At 41.5% G+C, this 20,142-nt stretch overlaps 2 protein-coding genes across 4 annotated transcripts in view; one reads left to right on the top strand and one right to left on the bottom strand.

Moving 5' to 3' along the window:
- Positions 1-11,030, top strand: part of POLB (DNA polymerase beta) — a 39,618-nt gene extending 28,588 nt beyond the window's left edge. Inside the window, exons 10-14 of one of the 3 annotated variants that reach the window (XM_007962328.3) lie at positions 501-571; positions 1,782-1,868; positions 8,514-8,578; positions 9,093-9,232; positions 10,785-11,030. In XM_007962328.3, coding sequence (XP_007960519.2) covers positions 501-571; positions 1,782-1,868; positions 8,514-8,578; positions 9,093-9,232; positions 10,785-10,879 — 458 coding nt within the window. In that variant the 3' untranslated portion in view covers positions 10,880-11,030. Of the gene's footprint in view, positions 1-500; positions 572-1,781; positions 1,869-3,612; positions 7,659-8,513; positions 8,579-9,092; positions 9,233-10,784 lie in introns of those variants that run through there. The other 2 variants (XM_007962329.3, XM_073018055.1) reach the window with 2 other exon arrangements.
- Positions 11,031-12,393: 1,363 nt separating this feature from the next.
- DKK4 (dickkopf WNT signaling pathway inhibitor 4) lies at positions 12,394-16,907 on the bottom strand. The gene is made up of 5 exons (XM_007962332.3): positions 16,683-16,907; positions 16,103-16,340; positions 14,879-15,029; positions 13,942-14,094; positions 12,394-13,544 (listed from the first exon to the last, which is right to left on the bottom strand). Exons 2-5 carry the CDS (start codon positions 16,211-16,213, stop codon positions 13,285-13,287), a joined length of 675 nt encoding a protein of 224 aa, XP_007960523.3. The 5' UTR covers positions 16,214-16,340; positions 16,683-16,907; the 3' UTR covers positions 12,394-13,284.
- Positions 16,908-20,142: the final 3,235 nt, after the last annotated feature.

Genomic DNA, 20,142 nt, shown 5'->3' on the forward strand with positions numbered 1-20,142 from the left:
TGGTCTCGAACTGCTGGGCTCAGCGATCCTCTGGCCTCAGCCTCTCAAAGCGCTGGGATTACAGGCATGAGCCACTGTGCCCGGCCGAAATGAGTTTTCTGATTGACTTTTATAGAGTTACAGTATATTGTTTAATTTGAGATTTTTACATATAGAGTTGTTCGTAGGTGTATTTTAAAGCTATTTTAAAATATTGTTTTTATTCATTATTGAGTAGTTACTTAGGTGCATTTTTAACACATTAAATTAACTTATTGTATGCAATGTGTATCTAATGCCGATTACTGTTGTCATCACAGATTCTGCTGTCTACATCAATACACCTGAATAGTTGGACAGAAAATTGAAATCTTTTAACTAATTCTGACTATGAAGCACAGTGAAATAGAAAGTTAGGCTGTAAGAAGTAAGGCTCTTCTGTGTGTGTTATCAGCTTGGTTCCATTTGCCCAATTGATACATTTATGTGGACAATCTCATATGTGTCTTCTGTCATCACAGGTGCAGAGTCCAGTGGTGACATGGATGTTCTCCTGACCCATCCCAGCTTCACTTCGGAGTCAATCAAACAGGTGCCTCAGCGTTTATAATCAATGTGATCAGTCTTACACAACAGTGAATTTCACTTTTTAAATGATAGTTAATATTTTCAGAATAAGTTTTGTTTTTGCCTTCCTGAAAAGTCTACTGAAGAGCTCTGTACTGATTGAATTCTGCGAAAGGCAAATTTCTCGAAAGGGATACCTATTGTTCTTCCATGAGGAGCTGGGAGGACAGTCTAACATTTGAAAGAGATAACATCTAATACAATAGTTTTAGAACAACTTACTATCTGTGATAAATACGTTAGAAATACTATAATCAGGTTTTCATTAAAGGAATATTTTCTCTTGAAAAATGAAATACTGAGAAACCTTACTTCTATTAGAAAACCTGTGAAAGCAAAACATTTTTTATTTTACAACATATGCCTTTAAAAGATGAAACAGCTGACTCTTTGGTTTTTTTTCCCATGAGCCATTTCAAGAACAGTAAAACTCTTTGACTTAAGGAAACATAAATACAACTGATCATTGTTTTAACAATCATAATACCTTAAACAGTGGTTTCTAAAAATATATTTCAAAGATGAATTTTCTATTGGAAAAAGTACTTGCTCAGAACATTAAAAAACATAGAGATGGCCGGGCACGGTGGCTCACGCATGTAATCCCAACACTTTGGGAGGCCAAGATAGGCAGATCACGAGGTCAAGAGATCGAGACCATCCTGACCAACATCGTGAAACCCCGTCTCCACTAAAAATATAAAAATTAACTGGGCACAGTGGTGCATGCCTGTAGTCGCAGCTACTCGGGATGCTGAGGCAGGAGAATCACTTGAACCTGGGAGACAAAGGTTGCAGTGGGCTGAGATCATACCACTGCACTCCAGCCTGGCAACAGAGCGAGACTCTGTCTTAAAAAAAAAAAGAGAGATTTCTCCATAAATAATTAGAAAACTCATGTTAAAAATGTTTTCTTTCCGGGCTCAATTCCCTGCCAAAAAAACCGATTTCTTAGCCAGGCATGATGTTGTTCCTGGTACTCTGGATGCTGAGGTAGGAGGATCACTTGAATCCAGGAGTTCAAGGCTATAGTTTGCCATGATTGTACCTGTGAAGAGCACAATCTCCAGTCTGTGCAATATAGCAAGACTCTGTCTCTAAAGATATTGTTAAATATTTTCTTGCCATTACAAAGTAATTAGTCTTTTTCTTATTCCCTAATTATGATTCTGCAGCCAAAACTGTTACATCAGGTTGTGGAGCAGTTACAAAAGGTTCGTTTTATCACAGATACCCTGTCGAAGGGTGAGACAAAGTTCATGGTAAGTACTTGTTAAGAGTTAGCACATCTAAAAAAAAACTTGGAGACTGTTTAGTAACCATTCTGAGTGTGTGACTTCATGGTAGCTTTGAATTACTGTCAACAAAAAGAGTATCCATGAGACTTTAAAGAAAAATAATCAGCAGGATGCCTGAGTCTCATAACTACTCTCAGAATATTTTAGGAAAGAATTTTCTTTTAATTCTCCACTTATAAATAACAGGTGTCATCAGAATAGTTAATTAGGCCCGGGCATGGCAGGATAATCCCAGCTCTTTGGGAGGCCGAGGTGGGCAGATCGTGAGGTCAGGTGATCAAGACCATCCTGGCTAACATGGTGAAACCCCATCTCTACTAAAAATACAAAAAATTAGCCAGGCATAGTGGCGGGTGCCTGTAGTCCCAGCTACTCGGGAGGCTGAGGCAGGAGAATCACTTGAACCTGGGAGGCAGAGGTTGCAGTTAGCCGAGATCATACCACTGCACTCCAGCCTGGGTGACAGAGCGAGACTCTGTCTCAAAAAAAAAAAGAATAGTTAATGAGGCATAATCTGCTTTTTGAAAATATCAGTAATGACTTTGACACACATTAAGTTTTTCCCTAAAATAGCAAATGGTTCTCATCTTCTCTGACTCAGAATTCTTCAATAAGTGAAGTTAGAACTGATTGAAAAATATTAATCTATTTCAACACCAAAGAAAGAAAAGTCATCACAGTCTGTGATAGAACACTCAGGGGAAGAAACATGTTACATGGAATGGTAATGAGGGAAGTTGATTGGGGGGGAATTAAGACTTAATAATTCAAGATGAATGGCTAGTGGATTAAAAGCAGATTAATAAATGATTCTGTATACCAACAGGAAAGCAGATAGAAATCTAGAATTGAGATTCTTTTTTTTTTTTTTGAGATGGAGTTTCACTCTTATCACCCAGACTAGAGTGCAGTGGGGTAATCTCGGCTCACTGTAACCTCCGCCTCCCGGGTTCAAGCGATTCTCGTGCCTCACCCTGCCGAGTAGCTGGGATTTCAGGTGCCTGCCACCATGCCCAACTAATTTTTATATTTTTAGTAGAGACTGGGTTTCACCATGTTGTCTGGGCTGGTCTCGAACTCCTGACTTCAGGTGATCTGCCTGCTTCGGCCTCCCAAAGTGCTGGGATTACAGGCATGAGCCACCGTGCCCAGCCTAGAATTAAGATTCTTTCTTCCTCTTTTTTGAGACAGGGTCTTGGTCTGTCACCTAGGCTGTAGTGCAGTGGCGAAACATGGCTCACTGCAGCCTCAATCTCTGGGGTTCAAGCAGTCCTCCCACCTCAACCTCCTGAGTAGCTGGGACTACAGGTACACATCACCATGCCCGGCTAATTTTTGTATTTTTTGTAGAGATGGGGTTTCACCATGTTGCTCAGACTGGTCTCGAACTCCTCATCTCAAGTGATCCACCCTCCTTGCCCTCCCAGAGTACTGGGATTACATACATGAGCCACTGTGCCCGGGCCTCTTACTTCTTTCTTAAGGTGACGTTTAGTGTTCTGTCACTTATATACATCATTTGAGTCAATTTTCTCCACACCCCACTTTTCCCGGGTTATATGACTGAAAGGAAAGAGACTGTGCTTTTGGAGAGTTGACATGCTAAAATTAGTAAGCGTCTCTGCATAGATTTGACAAGAGTTTTAGCCAAAACTAGAAGATAGTTGAGAAAGATAATTAAATTGTCATGTCATTCAGAAAGTAGAGTGGTGTTTGCCAGGGCCTGGAAGGAGGGGGTAATAGGGAGTTCCTGTTTAAATGGCACAGAGTTTCAGTTGCGGAAGATGAAAACATTCTGGACATGGATGGTGGCGATGGTTGCACAACAATGTGAATGTACTTAATGCCACAGAATGGTACACTTAAAAATGGTTAAAATAGTAGTCAGGCACAGTGGCTCATGTCCATAATCCCAGTGACTTGGGAGGCTAAAGTCAGAGAATGGCTTGAGCCCAGGAGTTTGAGGGTATAGTGAGCCATGATCGCATTACTGCACTCTAGCCTGGGTGACAGAGCAAGACCCCATCTCAAAAAAGAAAAGAAAAGAAAAAAAAAAAAGATGGCAAATAGATAGTAAATTGTATGTCGTGTATGTTTAACCCACACACATATAAAAAATCATGTCATTAAGTTCAGCATGGTGATATTAGTGGGCTGTGAAAGTGTATTTTCTAAGCTGGTCACACTTCAACAACGCTTCCAAACGAACTTTGGAAAGATAAAAGTAAAGGTTCTAGTCAGTCTTTGGAAATTAAATCTCTGATTTGTTCTCTTGACTCTGTCAGGTTTTGAAGTCTTACTCTGTTCCCAAAAGTATATACATACATGAGATGGTATTAAAAATAGGGCTTGTGTATGCCCCATGAACAGCCTTTTCAAATTTAGGTGAATTTTAATTCACTCAAAATGAATGTTCATGAATCTTACATTTAAGAATATTCAGTCAGATAAAATCCTGAAAACAGTATCTGCTAGACAAGCTGGATGTTTTGCACAGTAGAAAAGTGTCTTGCTACATCTGGGCATATTCTGGGGACCTCTCTGGCTTAAATCTCTTCCTCAAGTATCATCCCTGGGAAAGTCACTAGAAATCCTTACTGGGAAGTGTGCCAACTATTTTCAGAGTTAATGACTAGGAAGGTATTTCCACACTACCATGGCAGAAGCCATTTTTTATAATCTTAATGGTGTTCTGCTGTATTCGAAGAGAAATCCAGAGGAAAAACCAACAGAAGCTATAGGAATCCAGCTAGCAAGAATACAAGGTAAAAGGGCCTAGCATGGTGACTCACACCTATAATCTCAGCACTTTGGGAGGCTGAGGCAGGTGAATCACCTGAGGTCAGGAGTTTGAGACCAGCCTGGCCAACATGACGAAACCCAGTCTCTACTAAAAATACAAAAATTAGCTGGGCGTGGTGGTGGGCGCCTGTAATCCCAGCTACTGAGGAGGCTGAGATGGAAGGATCGCTTGAACCTGGCAGGCAGTGGTTGCAGTGAGCTGAGATTGCGCCATTGCATTCCAGCCTGGGCGACAGAGCAAGACTCCCTCACCCTCCCAAAAAAAGGAAAAAGTATCATCTAGTGGGCTGGATGTAACCTGAAAAGGAAAGGTGGGTAGCCAGGTCTTTGCGATCTTGTTGATAGTGGTGGACTTGGGTTGTCCCAGTAGTTGCTCAATCAAAGAAGGAAAACCCTTTGCCTAGGAAGTGCAAGGGCAGCCAAATCCCAGTTATTGCTAGAGATGAGGCTAGTTTAGACCTCACTGTGCATGTGCCACAGGAATGAAGACTAAGGCCACTCACCCATCCTAGGATAGACCTGGGATTGTAGGAACCATGCCCTATCTTGACTTCCCAGTCTTTAAATCATACATCTGGCAGCACATCTAGCGGTATTAACAGGAAAGCATCGCCCAGACATATTTCCAGAAGAAAACAGGCTAAAACACAAGAAGACTGGGTCTGTTTATTTGTTTTTAAGTGTAGAAGATTCAGATGACAATAAGAACAAGAAACTAAGATCTTTAGGTTGCGATGTAGGAATCCATCTCGGTGGTTTTTGACAAAATTTGAATGTTATACCTGTGGTTCATAGTCCCTGGAACTTAAAAAAATACCATAGTTGAGTGTGCTGTTTTGACATTTGTAATCATTGTTAGGAAGAGAAGCACTCGAGGTCAACTTTCAAATCAATTTTAGAGACAGTTAAGAGGTGGTTTGTATCTTTCATTATAGAAGAATAGATTTGGATATAGAAGATAGAGGGTCTTATTCTGGCTCCATTACTAATACTCTGTGTGGCACTGGGAAGGTGGATTTACTTCTAAAAGGCCTGAGTTTTATCTTTAAAATTGATATTTGCCCTATGTCAGAAGACCGTTATGCAGATCAAAATTAAATAATATATGTGGAAACTTTGAAGAGTTTGTACAATTATTTGATGTACAAATAAGAATTTGCACAACTTCAGAGATACTGGATCTTCCAAGAGTTGTACAAAGAGAGCTGCACAAATATAAGATGTCATCTGTGTGGAAATGGATCAGGAGAGGAAGGTGACCTGGTAAGGATTAGATTGGGGAACAAAGGAAGGGATAGAGAGAGGATGGTGCCATGAAAGAGGACCAAAATGAGGAGAGTGAGCACTCCCAGGGCAGAAGTTGTATTCAGTCAATTCAGCAAATACGTACAAGCATTCCAGGCACTGTTCTCGAAGCTTGGGATGTATCCATGAATTTAAGTAAAACTCACATTTGAGGATTGTGGGAAGGGACTGATAGTTAACAATGAACATAATAAATATGTGAATTATATAATAGGTTAGAGTAGTAAGTGTTTTTTTGTTGTTGTTTTTTTTTTTTTTTTTGAAACGAAGTCTCGCTCTGTCGCCCAGGCTGGAGTGCAGTGGCGCGATCTCGGCTCACTGCAAGCTCCGCCCCCCCGGGTTCACGCCATTCTCCTGCCTCAGCCTCCTGAGTAGCCGGGACTACAGGCGCCCGCCACCTCGCCCGGCTAATTTTCTTGTATTTTTAGTAGAGACGGGGTTTCACCGTGTTAGCCAGGATGGTCTTGATCTCCTGACCTCGTGTTCCACCTGCCTCGGCCTCCCAAAGTGCTGGGATTACAGGCCTGAGCCACCGCGCCCGGCCGTTAAGTGCTATTTTTTAAAAAGGAAGAACAGGGTGTAGGGGAGAGGAGAGTGCAGGAGGCAGTATTAAATAGTGTGGTTGGAGGCAGCCTCATTGAGAACATGAGACTTAGGGAAAGACATAGGGAGTTAGCTAAGCAGATATCTGAGGGAAGAGATAGCCAGGCAGGAGTCCAAGCAGCAAGCCTATGGGAATGAGCGTGAGCAAGATATCCGAAGAAGCTAAGAGCTCTAGGCTTCTAAAAGGAAACTGGCTGCAAAATGATTTCAACTTAGGTAGTGAAATAAACCATTCTCATTCCATATTTTTGCAAAACCTCTTCTTGCTATCACCACTTACTAGTCTTAAAGATATGCCTCTCCATGTGTTTTTCAAGTTATCTTCAAGATACAAATTCCTTTAAGCTAATAGTAAACAAACAGTAGGAAAGCCATGGTTATTCCAGATCATCTTGTACAATCATAGTCTTTAGATAATTGAGCTGTTCTTCCTGTGAATATAGTAGCACTGAGAAGAAAAAGAAAGTTTCCTCTGCATTTAACTATTGGTTTTATGTAAGGTGAGTGTCATTCAAATTTCAGTATTTTGTGCAAGTTTGGCCTTGGGTGATTTTCTGTGAAATATCTGCAGTAAGAATTCAAGGGACAATAGGAGATACCATGGCTACTGTGAGGAAATGAAAGAGGCTTTATTTCAGACACTCAGTATGAAGCTCCCCAAATGAAATGCCAAACAAAGCTAATCCACTCAATCTAATACAGAATTTACAGTAAAACAGAGAAATTCTTTAACATTAGCACTTCAGAAAAAGTGCAGGAAATAAAATTAGCCTCGAGGAAAGGAACAAAGCCATGAGATAAAATCCTATTACTGATGTGACAAACAGCAACATCATTCCCTGTGGCATCTAGACATCCGCATCCGCAAGGTAATACCTCCTGGTAATTCCAGGTGGAAATGACTTCTGATCCACTTGAAGGTGGAAGTTGAGTTGGAACTTGTTAGTTCCTAAGAAGGTAGGTATTTTGAAGGTAAACATGTTTCATTAATCTTTCTTCCATAGGAACAGCTCAAGAATTAGTTTAGATTTTAATTTTTCTATTTTGCTGAGTGAAAAAGTATGGCTTTTAGTGGCATGTGTTAACTTGACCACTCTTGGGGACCAGAAGCTTGTCACTTGTGTATTTTTCTTAGAATGTAGCATTTGATACTTTTAATTGGAAATTTGGTGGTGCTTATAGCTTGTTTTACATATGTATGGGTTACTGACCAGTCCAGATTTTTTGTCCATTTTTCTGGAAAGGGAAAAGATAAAACAGACTTGAATAACTTTTGTTTGGAAACTGTAGAAGTATAATGAAAACTTAACCTGTGGAGAAGGAAGAAAGTGATCCTCTCATTTTCTGATCTCATATTTTTATTATTTTCCGTGTCTTTCTCCCTTCTAGTATCTGAGAGATTTCTTCAATTTCAAACTCTTTTACTTCTGCTACCTATCATTTTAAATTTTGATTTAAACCTTTCCCTGAGAGTTTTCTGTAGTATTCTGTCCTTGCTTCATGGATAGACTATCTTCCGTTATCTGAGACTATTACTGGTAGCTTTTTTGTTTGTTTTCTTCTTCCTGCATAATCGTTTCTTCCACCTTGCTCTCTTCTGTTTATTTCGATGTCTGTGTTTTGTGTTCAGTGTTTTCTTTGATTAGTTTCTTGTTTAGAATCATGCAAAGGCCAAATCCTCGTAATGAGAATCCTCATTTGCGGTTTCGTGTAGTTCTCTAATTATCATGAAGTGTAATAGAAAGGTGGGATAGTGTATCACTCACAGAAGCTGCTAAAAGTACTCAGAATTCTAGAGCTGCTAATGTTAAAAACAAAAATGACCTTGTGTTTTGCTTGATTAAAATTAAGCCTTAAGTTTAGAACATCTTTAAACTTGGTTTAAAATATTCATTTTAGGGTGTTTGCCAGCTTCCCAGTAAAAATGATGAAAAAGAATATCCACACAGAAGAATTGATATCAGGTATTGTTCAGACTTTGTTGCTGACCTGTTAACTTTTCCAAACTTGTCTCGTTTTCTCCTTGCCTTTTTGTATCTTGGAGTTGACATTCATATCTAGAGCCTCTTTTTACTCCTGAGAGCCATATGTTCTTGCCAAATGCAATGTTTAGCTCCAAAGTATATGAAGAATAATGACTGTCTACAGACTCTGATTTATTTTCTCCAGATTTGCACCTCACCGTGATGCCTTCCACAGCTCAAAGGTCGTTTCCTGCCTGGGCTAAGTTAGTTGTATTAAGTGATAATGCGATTTCATTTCTCCACACCTCTTTCAGAACAAAGTTCACAGAAACGTAAACAAATTACAAGGTTGGGGTGATTTGAGCAGTCTACCTCATGATAGTCTTCTCTTCAATTTATTAGACCACTTAGGCTTATCTTAGGTATTTTGTTCCTTATTGATTTTAGGAGTCCTATATTTGCTAAACTTGAAATGCATGGTAAAAAAAATGTATCTACTGTCCATTTTTTTTAGGTTGATACCCAAAGATCAGTATTACTGTGGTGTTCTCTATTTCACTGGGAGTGATATTTTCAATAAGAATATGAGGGCTCATGCCCTAGAAAAGGGTTTCACAATCAATGAGTACACCATCCGTCCCTTGGGAGTCACTGGTGAGTGTCCATGTGTGTATTAGAGATCATCTCTCATCTCGAGAGAAGGTAATTTTCAAAGATACTTTGGTTTAGCAAACCTTCTAATAACTATGCCAGTTAGTGTAGTTTCTTTGTATTTTTAGTCCTTCAGGCAACAAGAAAGGATGTAATGCATAACTTGCTCCTAGGCCCTCAGTTGAAGGCCATCAAGACAAGCGTTATTTCTAGCTTTGTTAAAATGGATTAAGTCCTTGCATGCTCAGTAAAACATCTTACTCATCTAAAAGGGTTTTTGTTTTTTGCTGTTGTTTAATGTACCTCCAAGACCCCTGAAAAACTTAAGTATCATTGTTTTCATTGCCACATACTTTGCTTTTAGTGCCACAGTATCTTTGGCCCCATGCTTTTAAAGTTTAAAGAATAAGGATTGCTGAATCTATGCTTAATGGGTCCTGTTAACATTTCACAGTATACTATGTGGTTTACCGTTCTCTACTAGGAGAATGAATTTTTGTCATTTTGTCCTCAAAGTATAAAATAAGGCTTTCATCCCTGGTAGACTAGGGCAGTACTTCTCACAATTCAGTATGCATACCAGCAACATGGGGGCCTCACTAAATTCAGATTCTAACTCCTTGGGCTTGCAGTGGGGCTCAGGATTCTGCATTTCTAGTAAGCTTCTAGATCAGAGGTTTCCAATCTTATAGCTTCCCTGGGCCACATTGGAAGAAGAATAATTGTCTTGGGCCACACATAAAATACACTAATACTTATGACAGCTGATGAGCTTTAAAGAAAAAAATCACAAAAACATCTCATCGTGTTTTAAGAAAGTTTACAAATTTGTGTTGGGCCACATTCAAAGCTGTGCTGGGTCGCATGCGGCCCACAGGCCATAGGTTGGATAAGCTTGTTCTAGATGCCAGTGCTGCTAGTCCAAGAACCGAGTTGCAAAGGAACTCACTAGAGTATTTTATATAATACATACTGGCTCCAGCAGAGAGGACAATCAAGAGTGAGGATGACTTGAGTGACCCTAGCTGGGATCCCCAGGTTCCCTTTGTGGCACTGGTGACTCACAAGACGAAGCTCCAGCACAGGCTCCTGGGAGACAATAGAGGTGGTCAGTGTCTTTTTTTATTTTTTGAAACGGAGTTTTGCTCTTGTTGCCCAGGCTGGAGTGCAATGGCACATTCTCGGCTCACTGCAACCTCTGCCTCCTGGGTTCAAGCGATTCTCCTGCCTCAGCCTCCCGAGTAGCTGGGACTACAGGCATGCGCCACCACACCTGGCTAATTTTGTATTTTTAGTAGAGACGGGGTTTCTCCATGTTGGTCAGGCTGGTCTTAAACTCCTGACCTCAGGTGATCCACCCGCCTTGACCTCCCAAAGTGCTGGGATTACAGGTGTGAGCTACCACGTCTGCCAGTGTCTTTCTTTTTTAGTGACTTGGTTACCATTTTCCTTTTTCTTCTGAAAGCAAATCCCACACAGCTTTTAATTTTGAACCCTCTATAACTAAACTATAAAACTGGTTCTTACAATAAGTTTTTTCTCTCTGTACTTGTAGGAGTTGCTGGAGAACCCCTGCCGGTGGATAGTGAGAAAGACATCTTTGATTACATCCAGTGGAAATACCGAGAACCCAAGGACCGGAGCGAATGAGGCCTGTATCCTCCCTGGCAGACACAGTACAATAGGAGTCTTAATTTATTTCTTAACCTTTGCTATGTAAGGGTCTTTAGTGTTTTTAAATGATTGTTTCTTCTTCATGCTTTCGCTTGCAGTGTAGTCAATAAAACCTTGTGTACTGTTATTGGATAATGATGTTCTTATTTTCTTAGCAAATATGTTTAGTTTAAATTTTCATATTATGTTCATGATCATACTTTACTATGGGTTTGGTAGAGAGAAATATGAGATGATAGCAGATCTTTAATGGGAGTTTTTATTTTCTCATATTCTGCTCTAGGCTATAAACCACATTACCCCTACTTACTGATCACAAATTAGTTAATTAAGGTACACCCAGAGACTAGCCTCTGGAAGATTGTTCAGTATTTTCTAGAAACTAGGGGGGCCGGGCACGATGGTTCATGCCTGTAATCCCAGTACTTCGGGAGGCTGGGGCAGGTTGATGGCCTGAGGTCAGCACATGGTGAAACCCTGTCTCTACCAAAAATACAAAAATTAGCTGGGGGTGATGGCAGGTGCCTGTAATCCCAGCTACTTAGGAGGCCGAGGTGGGAAAATTGCTTGAACCTGGGAGGCGGAGGTTGCAGTGAGCCAAGATCATACCACTATACTGTAGTCTGGGCAACAGAGTGAGACTCCATCTCAAAAAAATAAACTAGAGACCTTCATAAATTTAATTTTTTGTTGTGCCCATATTTGATTGTATCAGTCCATTCTTACATTGCTCTAAAAGAATACTGGAGAGTGGGTAGTTTATGAAGGAAAAAGGTTTAATTGGCTCATGGTTCTGCAGATTGTATAGGAAGCATGGCACTGGTATCTGCTAAGCTTGTTGGGAGGCCTCAGGAAGGTTTTACTCCTGGTGGGAGATGAAGTGGCAGCAGGCACTTCACATGGCGAAAGCAGGAGCGAGAGAGAGAGAGAGGAGGTGCCACACTCTTAAAGAACCTGATCTTGTGTCAACTAACAGAACTCACTTATCACCAAGGGGATGGTGCTGAGCCATTCATGAGGAGTCCGCCCTCATTGTCCAGTCACCAGGCCCCACCTCCAGTACTGGAGGTCACATTTCAGCCAGGAGATACGGAAGGGACAAATGTCCAAACCATATCATTGAATCTTGTAATATATACTTATAACCTGAATAGAAAAACAGGTGTATGGTTTATCTCTTAAATGAAATCTGTAGCACTTGCTTGAAATCCACTAGAAAGAGCTCCCCTAAGCACAACCACTTCTACTATGCACAAAATACAGCCTTTTAAATTCCAAACAAAAATTTCACTTTTTTGCCCGAGTCTTCCTCTGGGCTTTTAAGTGCAAGTGGTCAAAATGTATAAATAAAAACACTCCTTGAAAGCCCTGCCTTTCAAATATTAAAATTATATAAATATAAAATAGACAAAGTTATCAAATGGTAAGTAAAGCTACTGAAAACATGTGAAAATGCTTTATAACTTGCAAAGGACTATACAAATATAAGATATCTTTTGAAACTTCTTTATTAACCAAATTATTTTGTAGTGAAATGCCATTTCCCTTCTAAGAAATGAATGGAAATAAACAATAGAGTTTTTAAGGAAAAATATAGTATTTGCTGTGATAATTTTCCCTGGTAAGATGTAAGAATTAACTTACTTTTAACTTTAGATGCTATCATTTTTACCCCCTAGGATACTGTCAGGCACCAGCCCTTTACCAGAAATTGCTTACAGATGTATTTGGAGAGAGAGATGTGACTCGGTTATAGTATATGTATTTCAAAACATCACGCTGTACACTGTAAATATATACAATTTCAATTCTTTGTTGTTGTTGTTGTTTTGAGACGGAGTCTCGCACTGTTGCCTGGGCTGGAGTGCAATGGTGCGATCTCGGCTCATTGCAACCTCGGTCTCCTGGGTTCAAGCGATTGTCCTGCCTCAACTTCCAAGTAGCTGGGATTACAGGCGCCTGCCACCATGCCCAGCTAATTTTTTGTATTTTTTAGCAGAGACAAGGTTTTACTGTGTTGGCCAGTCTGGTCTCGAACTCCTGACCTCGTGATCCACCCGCCTCAGCCTCCCAAAGTGTTGGGATTACAGGCGTGAGCCACTGCGCTGGGCCTCAATTCTTGAAGATTTGAATTAATTGAGTCCCTAGATTAGAAATAAATTTTTTTTGTTACAGAGTCCCATCAGTTTTCTGGAAAACCGGACAAAAAGCTAAAGCTAGTTTCATTCATCACAAGGTCGCCAACTCTTAGTTCTCTAGTTTCAGGCTATTTCACTTGCTACAAGATTTGATTTTAAGAGAGATTTGTATGGAAGCATTTTAAAGTTAATGTCCAAGATTGACCTCAAATGCAATGTAGATTCTTCTTTATTTTGAAATATTTATAGCTTTTCTATTTTTTGGCATACTCGTAACCGTGCATGCTGCCGATTGCTGGTCAGTTGGCTTCGACACAGTAGTCCAGGGCCACAGTCGCAACGCTGGAAGATTTCTGGAGCTTGAGCAGTGTCTTTATGCCCTCTCCTGGAGCAGACCTGTCCCTCCAAAAGGACTGGCTTACAAATTTTCGTCCAAAAATGACGAGCACAGCAAAGTCCAGGGCCACAGTCAAAAGTTCTCAGACAACTCTCTCCCTCTTGTCCTGTAACAAGGTTAATGTGGGCTTTAGTGATAAATAAGGAAAGTGGCCTGCTGGGGGTTTGCTACTGGGATAAGGGAATGGGACCTACGACTGACAGACACAAAGTAAAAATAGACACAGCACGCGGGTCTCACAGAGCTAGGTCTTACGCTAAAAGCGGTAATGCAATGGCGACTCCACCCCTACCCATCGGAATTGTTGTTACTGGCTGCAGACTACCTTAGGGTACTCTGTATGTGACCCCCACAGCTTCTTATAGAAAGAGATTACAAACAGCACATGCTCCCTAAGTGTTTCTGGGATGGAGAAGAATAAAATCAATCTCACCCTATCCTTAAGAGGCTGGGAGGAGAAAATGCATTTCTGAAATAAAATGTGCTCAGAATGCTGTTCTTACCCTTCCTGCCTTGTGATTTCTTAATACTTGGCTTCCTCTTGGGTTGGTTTTCCTGGACTGGGTGCCCAGTTGTTACTTCTGCATGTGTGCCATCTTGCTCATCAAGCTGCCTTTCCAATTTTGGGGTTGCGTCTTCCATCGTAGTACAAACATCTGAGGGACAACCAGGTGTAACTAGAATTACTAACTTCAAGGGGGAGAACCACAGACACACTAATTATCCTACTGTTGCATAGTTTAGTAGCACCTCTGCCTTCAGTTTATATATAACTTTCTAGATTTCTGGGACATGCACTAAATATTTACATGCTCACATATGGCAGAGAAAGTAGCTAAGTGGAAGTTGGATTCCATTAAAGGTAGTTAATGGTATCCAAGTAGAAATGGAAGTATTTGAATGATTCCAACTTGAGTCTTTCCTTTAAAATCATTATCTCCAAGTCATTGGCAAGAGCTGTTGCCAGGAAATAAATTATTTTGTTTCATGAAGAAAAGGCAGGCCAGGCCTGGTGGCTTATGCCTGTAATCCCAGCACTTTGGGAGGCCGAGGTAGGTGGATCGCCTGAGGTCAGGAGGTCGAGACTAGCCTGACCAACATGGTGAAACCCTGTCTCTACTAAAACTACAAAAATTAGCTGGGTGTGGTAGTGCACGCCTGTAATCCCAGTTACTCCACAGAGACTGAGGCAAGAGAACCGCCTGAACCCGGGAGGCCAAGGCTGCAGTGAGCTGAGATCATGCCATTGCACTCCAGCCTGGAAACTCCATCTCCGAAAAAAAAAAAAAAAAAGGAAAAGAAAAGGCAGCTGCCTAAACTTACTTCAAGCATGAATCTAGGAAGCACCATTAGAGAGTATCTACCCTGGAATGTTCTAGTCTATGGGGCTTAGACACTACCTTTGGTTTAAAAACCACTGTTGGTGTTATGGTCGCTCACCATTCATGCAGAGTGTCCCAGGGCAGCACATGGCATCTCGCTGGCACCTCCTCCGCAACCCACGACATGTAGCACAGAACGGCTTCTCATCATGGGACTGGAGGCAGAACGTTCTGGTATTGCAGTCCATGTCAGACAGGCACTGTGAGCCCTGTGGAGGGAATCTGTTGTCACAAGGCTAGGAAACCCAACACAATGGAAGGCAGGAGGTGGAGGGAGCCAAAGGACAGTGGCACTGTGACAAACCCCAGGCAGCATCTTATTTTCCAGTGGAAATGGTTTCCTGCCACAAAGGGAAGCTCAGGTCACCTGGGGAGAGACCCAGGCCCTGCAAAGGCTATTTGAGTTTGAAAAATTGTCTTAACTCAGAATTTAGTTTTCCTGTGCTCTTTGTGAAAATGGAAAAAAATGTTTTCCTATGTCTGTCTTAATAGGTGATTATGAGATTTTCAATATATCTTAACTCTAGAAGCTGGCTGCAGTTTAATTAAATATACTATTGATGTTTTTGGCATTCTTGTTTGATTTTTCACTCTAGTGAATCACATTTAGCTTGCAGACCCTCCCTAAGTGAACTGTCCTTTGATTTTCAATGATGCCTCATTGACATAGAGAAAGAGATAGCGAAGATCAATTGTTCTCATCCACAGTTGATACTTTTAATGTTGGTATAGTATATATGATATATGTAATAATAGATAGGATATATAATAACATATACACATATTTATATGTGCGATCCCTAAAACAACTCTCTGTGTGAAGTTAGACGGTGACAAGGCAATGCATCATGGTCCTCTGTTTAAATTCTCATTCCCATGTTTGCTGGCTTTGTGAGCTTGGGTAAACTCTTCAAAATCTCTGAGTCTTATTTCCTCATCTGGAATTAGGGGGTGTTTCATCTATCTCAAATTGTGAGGAAGGAGTACATGAGGTATCACATGTAAAAGAGCTGGCACATGGTAGAGCTTCCAAAGTGTTCGTTTATTCCCTGATTTATAGACAAACTTATGGCCAAATGATGTGAAAAGCCACTGTGTTTATTTCATACATTCATGCTAAGGCCACTGATCCTACCAGGGTGCCCTCCCAAATCCAAAACCAATTCAATTTACCTGCTAGATAAGACATTTCACACATGAATCAAAATGACTTACTAAAGCCCAAACAGAACACCCCGACTGTCAGCAGCCCCGTACCTCAACCCCTCCCTAGCAGCCTTACCTTCCGGGCCCCAAGCAGGTCGGCAGAGCTCCTGATGTTGTTGAAGTCCAGGACCAGAGCTCCCAGGGGAGAGCAGAGCCAGCTCAGTCCCAGCAGGACGGCCGCCGCCATCCTTCAATCCCTGGGTTCCTGGAGGGTCTCAGCACTGTGCGTCACCGAAGCGAGGCTGCTGTCCACCCAGAGCAGAGCTTCCACTAAGCTGGCAACTCAGTATGTCGTCTGTTTGTCACTGCTTTTTCTGAAAGAGAAGCAAACCTTAGTCTGAGTAAGGTGCGTGAAATCGGCTGAGCAAAGTCTGACCAGCAGGTTCCTCCTGAAACTATTTATAACCAGATGTGCCCCCTCCCCGTTCTGTTCCTTCCTCCTGCCCCACACAAGCTTCAACAAATCCCTTCAAATCTGTTTGATCAATCGTTCAAAACAAGGACTCAATAGAAGGAGAGAAGAGGCAGGGCCACGCGGCTTCTCCTCCAGGGGTTGAATCCCTCTTAATTATTGCATATCAAAGATAGTTCAAAGGGCCACGGCAGAGCAGGATGTCTGTATCAAAGGCAAACTGATAATCACCTGCATTTCCTACCTTCAGTAATCCTTTGGGGGTAGGGAGGGAGTCTGTCCTAAGATCTGTTTTCACAGCTAATTGTGCTCAAAGAAAGGATGAATCATACTGGCCAATATGCTATAGAGGATGCCAAAAACTAATGAGGTACAAAATACACTGAGAAGCTGTAAACTGGGCTTCAGATAGTGAAGACAGATAGAAAAAGAGAAAACGCCCCCTGATTAGCTCTGGCATCCAGATGTAACAGCACCTGTTCTGACTAAATGCCATTTGGGAAATTACTTTCCTTTAAATGAAAATTGAACTGTTTGAAGTTAAGGTTCTTAGGAAAATAATGTAATTTATGAAAGTCCCATTTTTCAGTGGTGGGGACAATGATAGAAAGCCCATTTTACACAATTCAGTAGGAAGCTTTGGGTCCATTTTATCAGCAATATATTTAATTTGCATTGTATTATGTATCGCTTCTCGGCCTTTTGGCTAAGATCAGCTGCACTGCATTATGTAAAACTCACTTAAGCAAAATGAGGATCCAAGTCTCTGGCTGATTTCAGATGAAATTTCATGTATTTCCAATTTTCCTAATACGAATTTTTTAAAACTTCTGCTTCATCCCTTTCCTGTCTGGATTTTTTTTTTTTTTTTTTTCCATTTGGACTATTAGAGAAGTCAGGTAATTTAGACATGTGCTTATCACTGTCATAAATACTTTAAGAGTAGAACAATCTAGATCTGTGTCAAAAAATCATTTTTTTCTTCATTGTTTCATTGCTCTTAGCATAGAGTCATCTGAAAGTGCATTTTTTTCTATGCCATAAATGATAATCTTATTATTTACTACGTTTTCCTGCAGAACAACCTAACATCAGTTCATTACCATGAATCTCTGCATGAGAACATCAGTTCATTACCATGAATCTCTGCATGAGAACATCAGTTCATTACCATGAATCTCTGCATTCTGTGCATGAGAACATTCTCAATTTTGAGTGACGCAGCGCCATTCTGAAGGTGATGCAGGTGATTCAAGCCTTCCCACTACTTGGCTCTTGTCCTTGGGTTGGTGTTGCTTGTCTACCTCTCATATGGAAGTTACTTATTTTAATCCCTTAAACTGACAACATCAAACACCCTTTGATAGTGTGATAACCCTGGTGACTAGGGGTGTTACAGAATTTATTTTGAAGTTGGACAATTATGACCAAGGATAAAGGAGAGAGCCCCAGGGTTCTGTCTCTGCTGGGTTTCTCTGCTTCCTGCTGCCTCACTGTAAGGGAATTTCAGGTTACCAAAAGCCCCTGGCAATATACACAGGCGAAAAGAACCGATGGGAACTCCTGTAACACGGCACAAACAGCCACTGAGCACTTAGCAGGAGCAGAGCCTCAGATTAGATGTCGGGAATAAAATGTGAAACTCCAATGGCCTGGCACAGTGGCTCACACCTGTAATCTCAGCACTTTGGGAGGCCAAGGTGGGAAGATCTCCTGAACTGGGGAGTTCAAGACCAGCCTGGGCAACGTATTGAGATTCTGTCTCCACAAAAAAAAAAAAAAAAAAAAAAATAGGTCAGGCGCGGTGGCTGACGCCTGTAATCTCAGCACTTTGGGAGGCCGAGGTGGGTGGATCACCTGAGGTCAGGAGTTCGAGACCAGCCTGGCCAATACAGTGAAACCCTGTCTCTACCAAAAATATAAAAACTAGCTGGGCGTGGTGGTGGGCGCCTGTAGTCCCAGCTACTCGGGAGGCTGAGGCAGGAGAATTGTTTGAACCCAGGAGACGGAGGTTGCAGTGAGCCAACATGGTGCCACTGCACTTCAGCCTCGGCGACAGAGTGAGACTCCATCCCCCCACAAAAAAATTAGCCAGGCATAGTGGTGTTCACCTGTAGTTTCAGCGACTCAGGAAGCTGAGGTGGGAGGATCATTTAAGCCCAGGAGATTGAGGCTGCAGTGAGGTGCAGTGAGCTATAATTGCACCACTACACTCCACCCTCTCTCTCTATATGTATATATATATTCTGCACTCCACCCTCTCTCTATATATATATTCTCTCTCTCTCTAAAGAGAGAGAGAGAGATCCAGAGAGAGAAAGATTCAGACAGAAAACTTGTATGTATGGATGACTGGGCCTGGGTGAGAGAGACAGCAAGTGTGAGGTCCAGACAGAAGACATGTATGTATGGATGATTTCAATATATTATAATTGATTTCAATATTTTATGTCAAGCACTAAAATAAAGGTATAATGTAAGGGTAGAGGACTTATATAAATACAGAGGAAGGCATGATTGAGACTTTCTAGAGAAATAAAGGAATGTGTTTACAGATGAGGTAATATTTGAGCTGAATTTTGTGGTTGCATAGGAGCTTCCTAGGTTGGGAAGTTGGAGATGTCCTCACCTGGGCTCAGAGGGTGAGGTGTGTGCGAGGGTGAGGAGGTGCACTCAGGTGCTAGTGAGAGATTCTGTGGCTGCGGCAGATGATGGAAGGACGAGATGGAGCAAGATGCAGACCCTGATATGCTGTGCTAAGAAAATCGGATTCTATTCTCTGCACGATGTAAAGTCATTGGAGATATTTCAGACTGAGAATGGCATGGTCCGCTGGGTGCAGTGGCTCATGCTTGTACCCAGCACTTTGTGAGGAGGATAAGGCAAGAGGACCACTTGAGGCCAGGGAGCAGGGAGCACTTGAGGCAGGGAGCCCGAACAACAAAGCAAGACCTTGTCTCCACAAAAAATAAAAAACATCAGCTGGGCATGCCAGCATGTGCCTGGAGTCTCTGTTACTTGGGAGGCTGAGGTGGGAGGATCACTTGAAACCAGGAGTTCAAGACCAGCCTGGGCAACATAACAAGACTCCATCTCTACGAAAAATACAAAAATTACCCTGGTGTGGTGGCACGTGTCTGTAGTCCTAGCTATTCAGGAGGCTGAGGTAAGAGGATTGCTTGAGCCTAGGAGTTCAAGGCTGCATGATCATATCACTGCACTCAAGCCTGGGTGACAAAGCGAGACCCTGTTCTCCTACCAAAAAGAAGGAAGGAAGGAAGGAAGGAGAAGAGAAGAGACAGGAGAAAGAAGGAAGGAAGAAAGGGAAGAAAGGGAAGAAAGAAAGAGAAAGAAAGAAAGAAAGAAAGAAAGAAAGAAAGAAAGAAAGAAAGAAAGAAAGAAAGAGAAAGAAAGAAAGAAAGAAAAGGAAGGAAGGAGAGAGGAAAGAAGGAAGGAAGGAGAGAGAGGAAAGAAGGAAGGAAGGATGAAAGGAAGGAAAGAAGGAAAAAAATGAAAGGAAGAAAAATGAAAGGAAAGAAGAGAGAGAAAGGAAGGAGAAAGAAAAAGAGAAAGAAGAAAAAGTGAGAGAAAGGGAGGTAGGAAGGAAAAAAGAAAGAAAGGGAGGAAGGAAGGAAAAAATAAAGGAAGAATAAAGAAAGGAAGGAAGGAGAGAGAAAGGAAGGAGAAAGAAAGAGAAAAAGAGA

This window comes from Chlorocebus sabaeus, chromosome 8 (assembly GCF_047675955.1).
Source record: "Chlorocebus sabaeus isolate Y175 chromosome 8, mChlSab1.0.hap1, whole genome shotgun sequence".
Lineage (NCBI taxonomy): Eukaryota > Metazoa > Chordata > Mammalia > Primates > Cercopithecidae > Chlorocebus > Chlorocebus sabaeus.